General features: G+C 35.0%; 1 protein-coding gene across 8 annotated transcripts in view; it reads right to left on the bottom strand.

Annotated features, from left to right (window-relative positions):
- ZCWPW2 (zinc finger CW-type and PWWP domain containing 2) overlaps positions 1-16,983 on the bottom strand; it is a 125,148-nt gene that overhangs the window by 88,403 nt on the left and 19,762 nt on the right. For 4 of the 8 annotated variants that reach the window (XM_082728945.1, XM_082728951.1, XM_082728946.1 and 1 more), the window contains 3 exons: positions 11,886-11,985; positions 10,982-11,170; positions 103-456 (listed from right to left, as the gene is read on the bottom strand). In XM_082728945.1, the coding sequence (XP_082585071.1) occupies positions 103-456; positions 10,982-11,025 (398 nt within the window). In that variant the 5' untranslated portion in view covers positions 11,026-11,170; positions 11,886-11,985. Of the gene's footprint in view, positions 1-102; positions 457-5,701; positions 5,851-10,981; positions 11,171-11,885; positions 11,986-16,983 lie in introns of all 8 variants that reach the window. The other 4 variants (XM_082728950.1, XM_082728949.1, XM_082728952.1 and 1 more) reach the window with 2 other exon arrangements.

The raw sequence follows: 16,983 nt of genomic DNA, 5'->3' as shown, positions 1-16,983 counted from the left end.
AGAAATTAGACAAACAGTAGAAAAAAAAGTTGATTCTTTGAAAAGTTTTAAAAATTCATAACTTAACAGTTTATTTTGAAATAACAACAACAACAACTTTACCTTGGCCAATTCTGTAATTTTACCAAAACCAGGCTCCCAAGAGGGAGCTGTGAATAGACAATCTTAAATCCACTTTCATGAAGCTGAGACTCTTCAGGGAAGTCTTCTTCAGAAACAGAGCAGTTATTGTATCTTGAATCAGCGTTCATGAAGCAGTACCATGGTTTATTGTGGTCAACTCTGGCTGCATCCTTATTTGACAACAATCTCCATTTCAAACAGCTTTCACTCTCACATTGAACCCATACTTTGTTTACATACATACTGTTTTCTGCTGAGGGATCCATTGCAGTGTTACAATATTCTACTATTATCTTACTATCCAATTTTTCTTTTTCCATAAATGCATTTAATCTGGAAAACAAATAAGAAGAAAAGAATAAAGATTCAAGGATATAAGGAAAGTTCAAGCCAAAATCAGAGAAAGAGCTTTTTGAGACCTTTTGCTTATATAATATTGCTTTTTATCCATTAATTCAAGCAACTTGAAAAAAGCATTTCTCAGAATTTATTATGAAAATTTTAAACATATAAAATGTTAGAATTGTATGATTAAGCTTCCAACTTCTAGCTTCAATAATAACTGTGTGTATACTAAAAATAATAAAACCAAAATAAAATAAAAGTAATTAGCAACTTATTTTGCAATAGAAACCTATTTTAAAGAATGACTTCAATATACCACATTCACAAGTTAGCAAAACATTACTATCCAGGGTAAGCACCATTTAAAGAAGCTCTCAATTCATGAGTTAATCATATATTTAGTAACTCACTCATCAAATTCCAGGGTCACCACAAATTGCTTTAGAAATTTGCCAATTTATGCCAATAGCCACAGCTTACAATTTTTTTTACCTGTTAATACTACTCGTATGAATGTATCCACAGAAAATGAACTTCAAAAAACTATCCTACATATACAAAGACCCAACAATATTCACTGAGACACTATTTATCATATCAAGAGTGGACAAATCTAAAAACACAAAGAACTGAATCTACTAAAAGAGAAATAAAATTTTGCTAATAATATTCATGCAAAATTTCTGGTTAATTATATAACTGGTGAGGAAATTTATGAGAAGCATGACTGCAATTTAGATTGCATTTGAAATGACTAGTCCTTTCTTCAATTCTCTGGGCCACTGGACAGTAGCACAAGTTGTTGAGTTTGGACACTGGAGCCAAATTATTTGTGAACTCCTGGCTTTACTGTTCACCAGTTGTCCTTGGGCAAGACAGTATTTTGCATTTCACTTCACCTTAGGTGTAAGTGTGTGTGTGTGTGTGTGTGTGTGTGTAGCAGTTTTGTTTATTTTCAATCCTTGTGCCATCTTTTATTATACTGCCTAAGAGAGGGATAATATGGAATAGAAGCCAATGATAGGAGACATCTTTTTCTAATTTCAAAGAGAATGATTCTACTATTGGACTATAAAGCCAAATATGTCTATTTTTTGATAGAGACCATTAAAAAGTTGCCAGAAAATTTTTCCCATCAATTACCAGTTTACTATGAGGATTTTTTGTTTATCATGAACCACTGTTGAATTTTATCTACTGCTTTTCTGTATGTGTTGAAGTAAACACAAAGATTGTCTAAGTGTATTAATTGGGTATGTTATAACAATGAATGTATTAATAACAAATCATACTTGCATTCTAGGTAAACGTTACATGATTAAGTGTTATGAGAAATTTTAAACATATATTGCTATATTTAGCTTATTAATAGTTATTTAAGATTACATATATATTTATTTATAGATAAGATTGGTCTAATAATTTCAATTCTCTTCTTTTTTGCCTTTGTCTGGTTTTGATATCAAGATTAAAATAGCCTCATAAAATGAAGAACAGAATGTCTCCTTTTTTTTAAAGTTCGCCTAAGGGGGGAATTCCCAATTCTGTCTTATGTTTAAGAATACTATTGTATCTACTATGTTTTTTATTACGTTTCTCTCCTTCACTCTGAAATTTATTTATATCTTCTTTTTCTTCATTTATTTTTTTATTTTCTTCATTTTATTGTCAGTACTTTTTAAACACAAGCAGAATTTGAGTCTTCCCATTTATTTTTTAGAATTCTATTTAATTAATAGCTGCACTTTATTCTTTCCTTCCTCTTCTCTCTTAGGCATTCTCTGTTGATCTTATCTTTCTTGTCTTTGAGTTGGTGCTTGGTTAATTTATTTTCAGTCTTTTTAAAATTAATTTTAAGGGCATCTGGATGGCTCAGTGGGTTAAAGCCTCTGCCTTCAGCTCAGGTCATGATCCCAGGCTTAGGATCGAGCCCCGCATCGGGCTCTCCACTCAGCGGGGAGCCTGCTTCCTCCCCTCCCTCTGCCTGCCTCTCTGCCTACTTGTGATCTCTGTCAAATAAATAAATAAATCTTAAAAAAAATTAATTTTATTTTATTGTGGTAAAAACACTTAACATAAGGTCTATCCTCATAACAAGTTTTCAAGTGTATAATACAATATTGTTGACCATAGGTACAATATTGTAAAGCAGATCTGTATAACTTATTCATCTTGCTTAATTAGAACTTCATGCCTGCTGATTCATAACTTCCCATCTCCCCCTTGAGTCCCACTCACTGATTCTAGGAATTTGAATATTAGATACTATATATAAATAGATTCATCCAGTATTTGTCTTTCTGTAACTGGCTCATTTCACTTAGCAAAATGGCCCCAACTTGATCCATATCCAATATTTTGCAGACCTTGGAAGGCTTAGTAATATTTCCTTGTAGGCTTTCTTCATCCATCCATCAACAGAAACTTAAGTTGTTTCCATATCTTGGTTATTGTGAATAGTGCTGTTATGAACATGGGAGGGCTAATTTGTCCTTGCAATCCTGACTTCTGTTCTCTTGGATCCATACCCAGAAGTGAGATTGCTGGATCCTGTGGTAGTTCTATTTTTCATTTTTTGAGGAATACCCCATACTGTTTTCCATAGTAGCTGTATCATTTTGCATTTCCACTAGCTGTGTACAAGATTCCAATTTCTCCATGTCCCTGCCAACATTTCTTATCCTTTTTTTGATAATAGCCATCTTAAATAGGGTTGAGGTGATATGTAATTATGGTTTTTATTTGCATTTGTGATGATTATTGATGTTGAGGATATTTTCATATATCTGATGGCTGTATTTATGTCTTCTTTGGAAAAATGTCTACTCAGGCCCTTTGCTTAAATCCTGATTATTACTATTATTTCTGTTAGTTGTAAGATTTTTTTTCATATCTTGGCTTTAACTCCTTATAAAGTATATATTTTGCAAATGTTTCATCCCATTCTATAAGTTGCCTTTTAAATTTGTTGATAGTTTCCTTTTTTGTGCAGAAACATTTTAGTTTTATATAATCTTACCTATTTGGTTTTGGTGATCACTGATGAGACTAATCTCAATGATCTTTTCTTCTGTGTTTTCTTTAAGTGTTTTACAGTTTCAGGTCCTTAATTTGAATCTTTCGTCCTTTTGAGTTGATTTTTATGTATGGTATGAGATAAGGATCCAGTTTTATTCTTTTTCATATGACAGTCCAACTTTCTAATACCATTTATTGAAGATGCTATCTTTTCCCTATTGTGTATTCTTGGTGACTTTGTCAAAAATTAGTTGACCGTATATATGTGGGTTTATTTCTGGGTTCTTTATTCTTTTCCATTGATCTGTGTTTTTATGCCAATACCATACTATTTTGATTACTATAGATTTGAAATATAGTTTGAAATGAGGAGGTAAAATTCCTGCAACTTTGCACTTCTTGCTCAAAACTGCTTTAGTGATTTGGGGTCTTTTATGATTCCATATGAATTTTATGCCTACTTTTTTCTATTTCTGTAAAAAATGCCATTTGAATTTTGATAAAGATTGAATTGAATGTATGGATCACTTTGTGTACCAGTGATATTTTAAGAATATTAGTTCTTTCAATCCATGAACATGAGATATCTTGCCATTTATCTATGTCTTTTTCAGTTCCTTCCAGAAATGTTTTGTAATTTCCATTGTACAGAACTTTTACCTCCTTTATTTATTCTTAGGTATTTTATTCCTTTTGATGTAATTAGAAATGGGATTGTAATTTCTTTTTCAGATAGTTTATTGTTAGTGCATAAAAATGCAATCAGATTTTGATTTTGTAGCCTGCAACTTTACTAAGTTCATTGGAGTCTTTAGGATTTTCTATTAAGATAGTATGTTCTGCAAACAAAGACAATTTTACATTTTCCTTTCTGATATGGATGCCTTTTCTTTTTCTTGCCTAATTGCGCTGGTTACCGTTCCCAGTACTAAGTTGAATAGACGTGATGAGAGCAGACACCTTTGTCTTGTCCCTGATCATAGTATGTTAGTTGTAAACTTGTTATTTAAGACCTTTTATTTTTTTGAGATACATTCTTTCTATACCTCATTTATTGAGAGTTATATCAAAGGTTGTCAAATTTTGTAAAATGCTTCCTCTGCATCTAGTGAGATGATAATGTGATTATTTTCTCATTATGGCATGTTTACTGATTTGAATATGTTGAAATACCTATGGATAAATCTAATTTGATCAGGACATATAATCCTTTTAATATACTGTTGAATACTATGTGTATTCTGCCACTGTTGGAATGTTCTGCATATATGTTAGATATTTTTGGTCTGAAGTGTAGTTTAAGTCTAGTGTTTCCTTGATATTCTGTCTGGATGATCTATCTACTGTTCAAAGTGGGATACTGAAGTTCCCTATTATTATTTTACTATTATTTATCTCTTCCTTCTGATTTGCTAATGTTTGTTCTATATATTTAGATGCTCCAATATTGGGTGCATTTTTTTTTTTTTTTTTTTTTGAGAGAGAGAGCATGTGTGTTGGGGGAAGAGGGCAGAGGTGAGAAGTACCACAACTCAGAGTGCTTCACAGAGGTGCTCTTAAGCTATATAGTTAGCTTTACCATACTGCAATATTTTTGAGTTATAATTAACTAGTTCAACAGGTTTACAGATTATGTTATCTAGATTAAATTATTGCTAAGAAAACTTGTATTTCTACAAGGAAACAGCATACTGAAGAGAACACTAATAATGTAAATAATGTGTAAGAGATAGAAAGGAAGTGAAAAATGATTGCTATCTATCACTGAACTGCCTAGGATTTTGTCCATCTTGCAACTATTGGTCTGCTATAAAGGAGAAAGTACTCTAAGTTTATGGTACTATTTCAATAGAAAGCTTAGGAAAATCCATTTTGATAGGCTATTATAAAATGTTAAGGGGATTAAAAGATTACTTTTAAATGGTAGATAAAATTTTCAGATTTTCTTAGAAAGTTGAGTCTCACAGTGGATAATATTGAGAAGATAAATTAACACTAAGGAAATGTCATTATTACTTAAATGACAGTGATACTCATTTTCAATTGCATCTAACTTAAACCTCTGGTATTTTAGATTTGACACAGTTTATCCAGGCTAATAGAATTTATAATACAGATTACAAAACACTTATTCTTTTCAAACCAGATTCTCATGATCTCTATCACCTCCTCTCCAACACTTTGCTGGTTTTCAAAATTAGTAGCATGGGGGCACCTGGGTAACTCCATGGGTTAAGCCTCTGTCTTCGGCTCAGATCATGATCTCAGGGTCCTGGGATAGAGTCCTCCATCGGGCTCTCTGCTTGGCAGGAGGCTGCTTCCTCCTCCTCTCTCTCTGCCTGCCTCTCTGCCTACTTGTGATCTCTGTCAAATAAATAAATAAAATCTTTAAAAAAAATTAGTAGCACATACAGAAGATGCAAATGAAGCAGGAAAAGACAATGTGGTCTAGATCTAGCCTTTTTCTTTTTTAATGATTTTCTTTATTTATTTGGGGGAGAGGGAATGTGCACACATGTGTGCGCGCGCACACACAGATTTGCAGAAGAGGGGCAGAGGGAGAAGCAGGCTCCCCATTGAGCAAGACCCTGGGATCATGGTCCCCGGGATCATGACCTGAATCGGAGATAGATGCTTAACTGACTGACTCACTGAAACACCCCTGGAAACTTCTAGAGTCTTTAAATGGGTCCCCATAAAATTATGCCTGAGTACTTCACACTACAGATTATAAAGATATTGCTAAATGCAAAGTTATGCAAAGCATTAATACTTGCTTTACATGATTTCTTTTTAATTTTTGATTCCATGACTTAGCTAACGTTGAACCATAGAAATCAGAAGAAAATTTAAAAAATAAATTGGAGGAGCACCTAGGTGGCTCAGTCATTAAGCATCTGCCTTTTGTTCAGGTCATGACCCCAGGGTCCTGGGATCAAGTCCTGCATCGGGCTCTCTGCTCTGTGGGAAGCCTTCTTCTCCCTCTCACTCCCTCTGCTGTGTTCTCTCTCTCGCTGTGTCTCTCTCTGTCAAATAAATAAATAAAATCTTTAAAAAATAAATAAATAAATTTGAAAACAAAAATCATAGAACAGCTATCCAAAATAATACAGCCTTAAGTTCAGGCTGTTTATTATTTATTCTTTCATTCAAGGTAATAGTTATGAATGGTCACAGACACTCAATTTTCTGTCCAATAGCTCTACTACTTTTTATTAAACAAATGACTTAATCACTCTAAAATCTTTGGTCCCTTATCTAGGGATGTTAAGAGTACTATTAGCCTATTTTGAGCTCTTGGTACAGTGTATTACATACTTGATAATAAATATTTGTTAAATAAATGATTGACTTTGAACATTAATTCAAACATGTAGTGAGTTTCTACTAGATGTCAGTCACGGATATCAGGATTATGAACAAAAGATGAATAAGAAACAATCTCTCCTTTTGAGTTCAGACAGAGAAACAGATAAAATTAAGTTCCATAAAATACTAGACGAATGTAACAAAGGATGATACAGATGGGGTTAGGTCCCAAAGGCTATAGATGGCCTTGCCCCATGGCTTTGGGCAGCCCCTAACCCTGTGAATTTGCTTGAAGCAGCCCACACCTAGCTCTTAAAGGTTAAAGTAACAATCTGTGGTTCTCCTAGACTGGAATTGCCCATGGGTGGCTCCTAGTCATGAGGGCAGCCTCCCACAGCTCCACTGAGGAGTGTTATAGTGGTTGCTCTTTCTCTGGGGTGACTCTACCTCTGCAGGGATTTTCTGCCTGGGTCACACACCAGGCAGAAATAGCCATGATCTCATGGCTTGTGCACTCTGTGTCCTGGCAGAGATGATGCATGAACAGTACCACTTGGATGCAGCAAAATCCTTTGCCTGAACCGTCTGGTGGGGTGACTACTGCAGCCTGTGCCATAAGAACTCACTGGAACCAAATCTGGGGCAATCAAGGAGCTTGCCCCAAATGCAGGGAGTGAAAGTCCTTGAAGTAAAGCTAAGCAGTAGGTATTTGGGCTGCTATAACAAAGGTACCATAGACTAGGTGACTTAGAGGTAACACAAACTTGTTTCTCACAGTTCTGATAGCTGAGAAGTCCAAGATCAAGGCTCCAGCAGATTCACTGTCTAATGAAAGCCCTTTCCTTGTTCACAGATGGCTGCTTTTTTGCAGTTAGCTCTCATGGTAGAAGGTGCAAGGCATCTCTTGGGGTCTTTTTTAGAAGGGAATTAATTCCATTAATGAGCATTTCTATCCCCACAATTTATTTACCTCCCAAAGGCTCCATCTCCCAACACCATCACATTTTGGGGATACACATTCAGTATATAGCAATCATCAAGTGTATGTTGGTTTTGGAAGTGGAAGGTTCCCAATGATAAGGAAGGGAGGATAGTGGCAGATGAATCTAAGATTTCTGGTTAGGGCAAATGAACAGTGGAGTTAATAATTGAATAGGTTTAATAATCAAATGCACAAATACAAGTTTGAGTTTTGGGGAACAGGAATAATACATTCTTTTTGATCTTAAGATGCCTATAGTTCTACTAGATAGGTAATTTGAAGTATGGGTCTGTTTCTCTAGAGAAAAGTTCTAGAGTCACACAACAGGAAGTCAGAGTATCAACTACTCGCCAGAAATCCTAGGCATCTACTTATTTTTAAATGCCTGACCATCTGGCTTTTACCAAACACTTCTTTTAAAGGAGACCAGAGACTTTCTAATCACATAGTTGAAAGGATTTTTCTCTAACTTTGATTTTTCACTAGTTCTTCTTTCTCCTCCTAGTTCCTAAATGTAGGCTTTTCTCAAAGTCTGTCTTTAAACTTCTCCTTCTATTCTCTTCCTTTTGGTGTTCACTCAAATAGCTTTGACACTCTCTCCTATGCAAATAGCTACCAATTCTCCAACTCAAGTCTCACCTTCATACCTATATTCCAACTAATTCTGACAGTGTCACCTGGATGCTCCTCAGGTACCCTGAATCTGGGCCAAATCGAGTTTTCATTTCCTTCAAAAGTCTCTCTTCACCATTATTGCTACTTAGGCTTGAATTTCACCCAGAGCCAACTTTGAAACTGCCTACTTTCTCATCCTCTCTCTTTGAATACTTGTCATTTTGTTATAACTTTAAAATTTTAAAGGGTCTCTGTGTATGATCCCACCTATAAACCCAGCTCAGTTCAGTAACTCACTCAGACTCCTCTAAGAAGCCTATGAACGAGCTGGTCTATTTCTCTCACCTCACATTTATTCTTTTAACTCACTAATGATAGGTTAATTTTAGAAACTCTTAATAACTGGTCCTCTTGCTAACACACACACACACACACACACACACACACACACACACACACACACACACACAGAGTTTTCCATTGCTAATATAAGGTCTCCACTTTATATCTGAAATCTCCACAGTATAACTTTGTATTGTAGTGGTTAAGAGTATGGGTTTTATTACCTGTCAGACCTGGATTAAGATCTAAGAACATCAACTTAATAGTTGTAAAACCTTGGAAAATCATTTAATATCTTTAAAAAAGTGGGAATAATAATACTAGCACCTGCTGCATAGCAGGTTCTTAAAGTTGAATAAAATAAAGTATGTAGGGTATGTAGCAAGAAGCAGAGCACACTGTAGGTGCTCATTAAATGTCTGCTAGCTAGTATTATTTCTTCTATTACTCTTTCAAACTGCATCAACTTACATTATCAAATAACTATCATTTTCCAAAAAAACCCCAAATGTGTCTGTCTCTATACCTTTGCTCATGTTATCCTCCTTATTCCACCTTAACCTGTAAATTGCTGAATTTCAAGCTCTACTTCAAATGCCATCTTCTTCAAGAAGTCTTTCTGGATATCCCCAAACAGCTGCAATTTCTTCCTGCTACATTTTCCTTAACTTCTCATAGTTAGTATTCTGGTTCATATTATAGTGTTAATCCATACTTTCCATCATTAAATTGTGAGCTGAGGACAGACACATTATTTTTGTATCTCCAACAGTGAAGGCGTTGATGATGGAAACATTGTTTTCTGATCCACAAATGCCTAAATAATTAAAATGCAGGAATTTTTCCTATCATTTCTCTAATTTTTCTCAGTGTCATCTATATTGCTGTGGAACATCTAAAACTAGCCAATGGATGGGAAAAAGATTAGTGAGCAATTTTTAATTTGTAACAATACATTAAACATACTACTGGCTAAACTAAATTTAGTAAAGAGGCCACCAAGGTCTGCAGAACCCAACTAAACAGTTCTAAACAATTTTATGCAGCATAATTACTATTATAGGTATTTGTAGCATTAAAGTAAAATTTATAAGCTCAAAAAAATAAGAAAATAAAAAAGTCTATGTGGATTTTACATAAATTCTCCACAGATTTATGTAATCCATGAACATTATTTTAGAATGTTGCTAGTAGAGTTTGAAAAAATTAAGAAATAAGATTTACTGTTCTTGAATTGAAATATTACATAGTTCCATTGTTTAACAGAACAAAGGCCTTTAAGATGGACTATAGCCAATATGAATCCTTGTGAAGCATCCATTTTTATTACAATGTATATGTATTTTGTGACTGATGAAGCCCAGATGGCAAAATTACAACATATCCAAGGAGTTTGGAACAATATGAGAATTTAATGAGACAGTGTGAAAAATACATACAGAATAGGAATGAAGATAAATGACTGCTTATAACAGAAATTGTTTTTATTGTTTGTATGTGAATGAGAAAAATAATGATTGTTCTTCCAAATGAAAAAAGTTGTCATTATTCTTTTGTTTTCCAAAACTGCTGTTACAGGAAGTGTTTCCATTTTTAACCATGGGCTACCCCAGATAATGCCACTCTTTTGGGTTGAAGAAAAGTAGTAGTATGGGTTTCAAGGTCTTTAGACTTCAGGCATTTTTGTATCATAATTTCAATTTTTAGCTTCCAAAGAGAATTTGAGGTAATAAGATAATTTTAATGTTATAGATGATAATTTCATAATATTCAAGAGGCAGTAGAAAAAGATCAGGATTTGGTATCAAAACTGTAGTTTCTAATCTTGGTTATGCAACTTTGTAACTCTGTAATCTCAAGAGGGGCTCAGTGTTCTTATATGTAATGTGGGAGAATAAGGCCAAATGATTTCTAAAAGTTGTCCTGCGTTAGTGTTTCTTGATTTATCCATTCTGGCTGTTCTTTCTCAAAAATATTCTGCTCCCTCTACCAGATTATCAGCTTCTGTGCTTCATTCTTTCTAACCATGTATCAAGAGTCCCAAATTTCATCAGCCACCCTTTCATCACATCTGTGTTATTAAGTCTCGTCAGCTCTGAAGACCTGCTAAACCTTACTTGCTTTGGAGGTGCTGGTTTTCACGGTCTATTCTGTCTTCAGTTCATACATAATATCCCTTAACCTGGCAATCCGATTAGACTAAAAGCTACATTTATTGTCAATCATTAACACCGCACTCTTCATTACCTTTGATCCCCATCCAGGGTCTTCAGTCTGATGCATTGTATCATCTCTCATGAAAGATGCTTTTATCACTATCATCCAGACAATTAAATGTAGCAGGTATGAATTCCCTTTGGCAAATGTTGATCCAGTTTGTCACTGTCCTTCCCACATAATCAGCTTGATAAGATATTAGCTCTGAAGTCACAAAGTCTAAGAGGAGTACAGAGTCTACCAATTACTGGTTCTATAACTTTGCGAAATTAACCTCTCATAATTTTTTATCTCCAAAATTATTACATCATAGAGAGGTTGGAAAGATAATTAAAAAAAATGTTAAGTGAATGTAATAGATAACAGTAATAGATAAAAATGCTTTTGTACAAGGAACAGTCAAGTGTAGAATACTCTGAGAGTTGGAATTTATTTTTTATTTTTTATTCTTAGGAAGATTCCATGAAGAAAAAGAAAAACACACAAAATACAGAGGAGGATAGTGAGATCTATATTAAACGACAACAACATCATCAAAGAAATAGGGGCTCTACTGGAATGAATCTGAAGAAGCTGGTTATCAATTCAGCAAAGTTCAAAACCACAGAAATGTACAATTTTAAAATGGTAAGGAATTATTGAAAATTGCCATACTCTACCAACAAAAGTATAAACTGGTTGAAACTCTAGAGTGAAATTTTGCAATATGTAACAAGAGACTTTAAAATGGATCCATATAGTAATGGTATTGCATCAAAGTTAAGTTGCTGACTTTGATAACTACGTTATGATCATATAATAATAAAAATGATTGCTTGTTTTTGGAAATGCACACTTAAGTATTAAGCGACAGAGAAGGCTTATGTATTTTGTGACTGGTGAATTCCAGATGGTAAAATTACAACATATCCAAGGATTTCCAAGAGTAACTTACACTTTGAAAGACTGTATTCTCTGGTCTATGTGGTCAACCCCTCTGGCACCAGCAAGCTGCATCAGGAATGCAAGCTGCCATCCCCACCTCTACCTGTGAGCTGGGAGATAGGGGACAGTGGGTGGGTAATGTTAGTTTTACTTCTCAACTTGGATGGGCCAGGGTACCCAGATGTTCGGTCAAATACTATTCTCACTCCATCCAGAAGTTTTATCCCACCACGGCTCCTTTCATATATGGAGAAAAGCTTAAGTCAACAGACAATTCATAACCTCAAATACATAGTTGAGGACTCAATCACAATAATCAAAGAGAAAAGCAAGTATGAAAGATAGAAAACAAGCCTAACAAAAGGAAGAACTCAGTACCTATAAAATATAAGCTTAATAAAGTGAGAAGGACAGCATTTTAAAATATTTAATAACTTTAGAAAGATATGGATGAATATTCATTTAAAAAAACAACAGAATACCATGGAAATTTAAAATCTGACCACTAAAATTTTAAAAAATCAATCAATACACTGTCAAGATGGTTAATATACTGCAAGACTGAACTAAGGGTTTTTCAGAGAATGAAACCCAAACTTTGAAAAAATGATGTATAAGAGAAATTTAATAAACTAGGAAAGAAGCAAGAAAAAAAACAATACAGAAAAAAACCAAAGAACTAATATAGGGGCACCTGGGTGGCTCAGATGGTTAAGCCTCTGCCTTCCGCTCAGGTCATGATCCTGGAATCAAGCCCTGCATAGGGCTCTCTGCTCAGCAGGGGGCCTGCTTCCCTTTCTCTCTCTCTGCCTGCCTCTCTACCTACTTGTGATCTCTGTCAAAAAAAAAAAAAAAAAAAAAAAAAAAAAACCATAGACTAGGTGACTTAAATTTTAAGAAACAGAAAGAAAGAGAGAGCATTGGGGAGAGGCAGACGGAGAGAGAATCTAGGCATGGAGCCTGACACAGGGCTCCATCTCAAGACCCTGAGATTATGGCCTATGCTGAAGTCAAGAGTCAGATATTTAACCAACTGTGCCACACAGGCACCTTTTATGTAACAGTCATAAACAACAGAAAACAAATTTATTTCTCATCGTTTTGCAGGCTGTAAGTCTTTGGCTTGAAGATGGCTATCTTGTTCACTTTCTCCTGCAGCCTTTCCTCAGTACATGTGCAAAGAGAAGGAGAAAGAGCTTTTTGGAGTCTCTTCTTACATGGATACTAATCTTAACAGATCAGGCTCTTACTATTAGGACCTCACCTAATCTTTATTACTTCCTAAGCAGCCCCATCCTCAAACACAGCCAAGTTGGGGCTTAGAGTTCCAACATATGAATTTGGGGGGTACACAAACTTAACTCAATAACAGTCAATAAAACAAAATCTGGTTCTTGAACAAGAGAAAATTCAGAAATAAATCATATTAGAAACATAACTAAAGAACCTTTAAAAAAAGTACAAGCTCCTAGAGTATACCTTGAATATTTTTAATTCAAAAGGAAATTTAAAAAACCAGATAATGAGAGCATAGGAAAAGGAAAAACTATGCTACTTTCATTTAGGAAAGTAGTTTTAAAAATCCTGGCTAAGGGGTGTCTGGGTGGCTCAGTGGGTTTAGCATCTGCCTTCGGCTCAGGTCATGATCTCAGGGTCCTGGGATGGAGCCCCAGGTCAGGCTCTCTGCTCAGCGGGGAGCCTCCCTCCCCCCCTCTCTCTCTGCCTGCCTCTCTGTGTACTTGTGATCTCTCTCTGTCAAATAAATAAATAAAATCTTTAAAAAGAAATCCTAGCTAAAGCAGATCAGATCTATAAAGTAAATCACATGTGTTAGAATATTAAGAAAAAAAATATCCTGGCCAAATAGGCAATGGGAAGTAAAAGTTATTTAGTTGTGAGAATGGTCCCTTGCAAGATGGCCTACCCAAAATGTGGCATCTTACAAAGCTCCACAAAAACTAGCTATAGCTCAGATCCTAAGGCAGTAAATACTGATCTGCTATAATGTTTGAACCCATTTGCCACCTCCAGTGGTACTCACGTTAGGGAAGGTGCTGGCATTAACACAATCAATCATGTATACTGATGTGGTCCACTGGCATGGCAATCCTGCTAACTTTCAGTTTTTTTTTTTTTTAAGGATTTATTTATTTATTAGAGAGAGTGTGTGCACACAAGAGGAGGAACAGAGGGGAGGGGGAGAAAAAATCTCAAGCAGACTTCCGGCTGAGTGCAGAGACCAACGTGGGGCTCGAACTCACCACCCTGAGATCACGACCTGAATTGAAATCAAGAGTTGGATGTTCAACCAACTGAGCCACCCAGGTGCCCCTAACTTGCAGCCATCTTCTATTTATAACCAGAAGTCTTAGATTTCAGCTACATTAGGATTTTTTATCAATCTTGAATGCCATGCTGTCAGGACAGTGCTGAAATCAAAGTTCTGCCACATCATACTACTACTGTATTCTGGTTCCTGATCATACCAGGGGAGGAGCTGATGTTCTCTAATTACTCATTAAAAGTTCATATTCCAGTGGTCAAGTTCCCACTAGTAGAATCTGTCACATGGCCTAAAGAGATTGCTATGCTCTGCTTTAGACTGGAATGAGGCAATGGTGACCCACTGAGGTTCTGACCCCTACTCCTCTATGCTTTCCCTAGTAAATACTGCTCCAGCAGGTCTGATATGTGTGTTGCTTGGAGACCTGCACTGTTAATGATGACATGTCACATTACAGATTACACAAGATAAACTATATAATCATCATCATATTTGCTGTCCCAAAGTATGTGAGAAATTCAACATTCATTAATAATTTTTCAAAAAAAAATGAAGGTCCATCTCAATCTAGTACCATTTATAAAAATAAATTCCAGACTGACTAAACACTAATGTAAAAAATGATAAAATTACAAAATAGCAGATAAAATATTGAAGTCTAAATGTGTTTGTATATATGACACGGAAGTCATTAAAAGATTGATAAACTTGAACACATTGAGATTAAATCTTCTGTGGAATTAAAATTCAAAAAAATTAAACCATAAAATAAATTGAAAGGTAAGAAAGAGACAGAGATGAAATATTTCCAATATATAGACATATGGGCTAATATTTAGAAAGTATATTGTATGGAGTGAATGTCCTCAGGAGAAGAGCTTTAGAAAAGCAGAGAAGCTTCAAGATTGCTTTTCTGTTTATACTGTTTTCTAAATTTTTTAAAAGACTAAAATTTTTTAAAACAATTTTTCTTTTAAAGATTATTTATTTATTTGATAGACAGAGATCACAAGTAGGCAGAGAGGCAGGCAGAGAGAGCGAGGAGGAAGCAGGCTCCTTGCTGAGCAGAGAGCCCAATGCGGAGCTCGATCCCAGGATCCTGGGATCATGACCTGAGCCGAAGGGAGAGGCTTTAACCCACTGAGCCACCTAGGTGCCCCTGGAGACTAAATTTAATATGCTAGTATAAGCCTGATTATCACTACTCAACAATACAAAAAGTATAAAACAGACTCGTGATTTTGAATATATTAATACAAAGTGTAGGACAACTCCATGAACCAAGAGAGTTAGAAGGAAAAAAAGAAGACTGGTTGATCTAGTAACAAATACAGAAGTAGAGATGATCTATACTCTAGTAGGTCCTATATCACAATATCAGCCAAAATGCACAAAATAAAATTCAAATATGACTCGGGAGAGACATGATAATGGCTAAGACCTTATAATGTATCTCAAAGGCTACTGGAGAACTCATCCAACTCACTATGTAGTTTGTGTATAGGGTGGCATATGTGTAGGTTCTTCTGAAGGAAAGAAGTACAGAATTTTAATTTTAGATTAATAATTATAAAATTACAGGGTATCCATAAAAGTGGCTCACTGTTGCTATTATATGTACTCTCCAATTTTTAAAACTTCTTAAAGATAACACTTTTTTAAAAAGTCTCTTTTACTTTAAAATAGTATCTTTTAGGGGTATCTGGGTGGCTAAGTGGGTTAAGCCTTTGCCTTCAGCTCAGGTCATGATCTCAGGGTACTGGGATGGAGCCCTGCATCGGGCTCTCTGCTCAGCAGGGAGCCTGCTTTCCCCTCTCTCTCTCTGCCTGCCTCTCTGCCTAATTGTGATCTCGATCTCTCAAATAAATAAATAAATAAATCTTTAAAGAATCACATTTTTATAAGGTAGGCAAAATGTTATTCCCTCACTATAAAAAGTGTTGACCTGTGGGGTTTCTCCCCTGAACTTTTAGGAAAGCAGCAATGAGAGAGCACTTTGGCTTAGGCTTAAATAAGAAAGGCTTTTAATGGAGATTTTAGAATTGAAGAGCTTCAGATTCAGGATTCATGAATCATGTAATATCTCAATGTACAGAAATCCTGACTAAAATAAGCCACCCAAAAAACCAACCCACTCAGCATTAATATGTACTTATTTTCTTCCAGAATTTTTCTTTAATACAAAATAAAACAAAAAATTCTAATAGGTTAAAACAAGTCAAATGCCCACTCTACAAAGGTAAATACTTCACAAAGATCAACTGAATCTACAACTAAAAGTTAATCGTGCAGGTTTTTAGTCAAATCACTGGTCACATAAAACAAACAAAAGTCAACATGGTAAGCATTCTAAGAAATGAAACCCAAGCAGCATTAGCCTTTGTTTTTTTGCCATTTTGAAGACTTATACATTTTCAGTTTCAGAGTAACATATTAATACTATATATATATATATATATATATATATATATATATATATAATATACTATATAACAATATATAGTAATGTTTTGGTACTCTTCATAGAGGATCTCTAAATTAGAAGATGCCAGTTTTCCCAAAGACAACTTTGGTTATGCTTTAGAAGTCTTAGATAAATGAAACACCTTATCAAATATTAACATAGAGGGAAGAGACACAAGATACAACATAGACAGTCAAGTTACTTCTTTGTATGTTTAGGAATTACTTTCTCCTTCAAGGTATTTACACTAGGTAAGTGTAGTGTGTCCTGATTAATATTTCAGTAGTAAAGATTTGAGTGATCTGAACCTTGGTAAAACCTTAATTCAAAACTCTTAACAAATACTTCCAGTGTCAAGAC

Source organism: Mustela nivalis (assembly GCF_964662115.1).
Source record: "Mustela nivalis genome assembly, chromosome: 1".
Classification (NCBI taxonomy): Eukaryota; Metazoa; Chordata; class Mammalia; order Carnivora; family Mustelidae; genus Mustela; species Mustela nivalis.
This window is presented reverse-complemented; position numbering and strand designations above follow the sequence as displayed.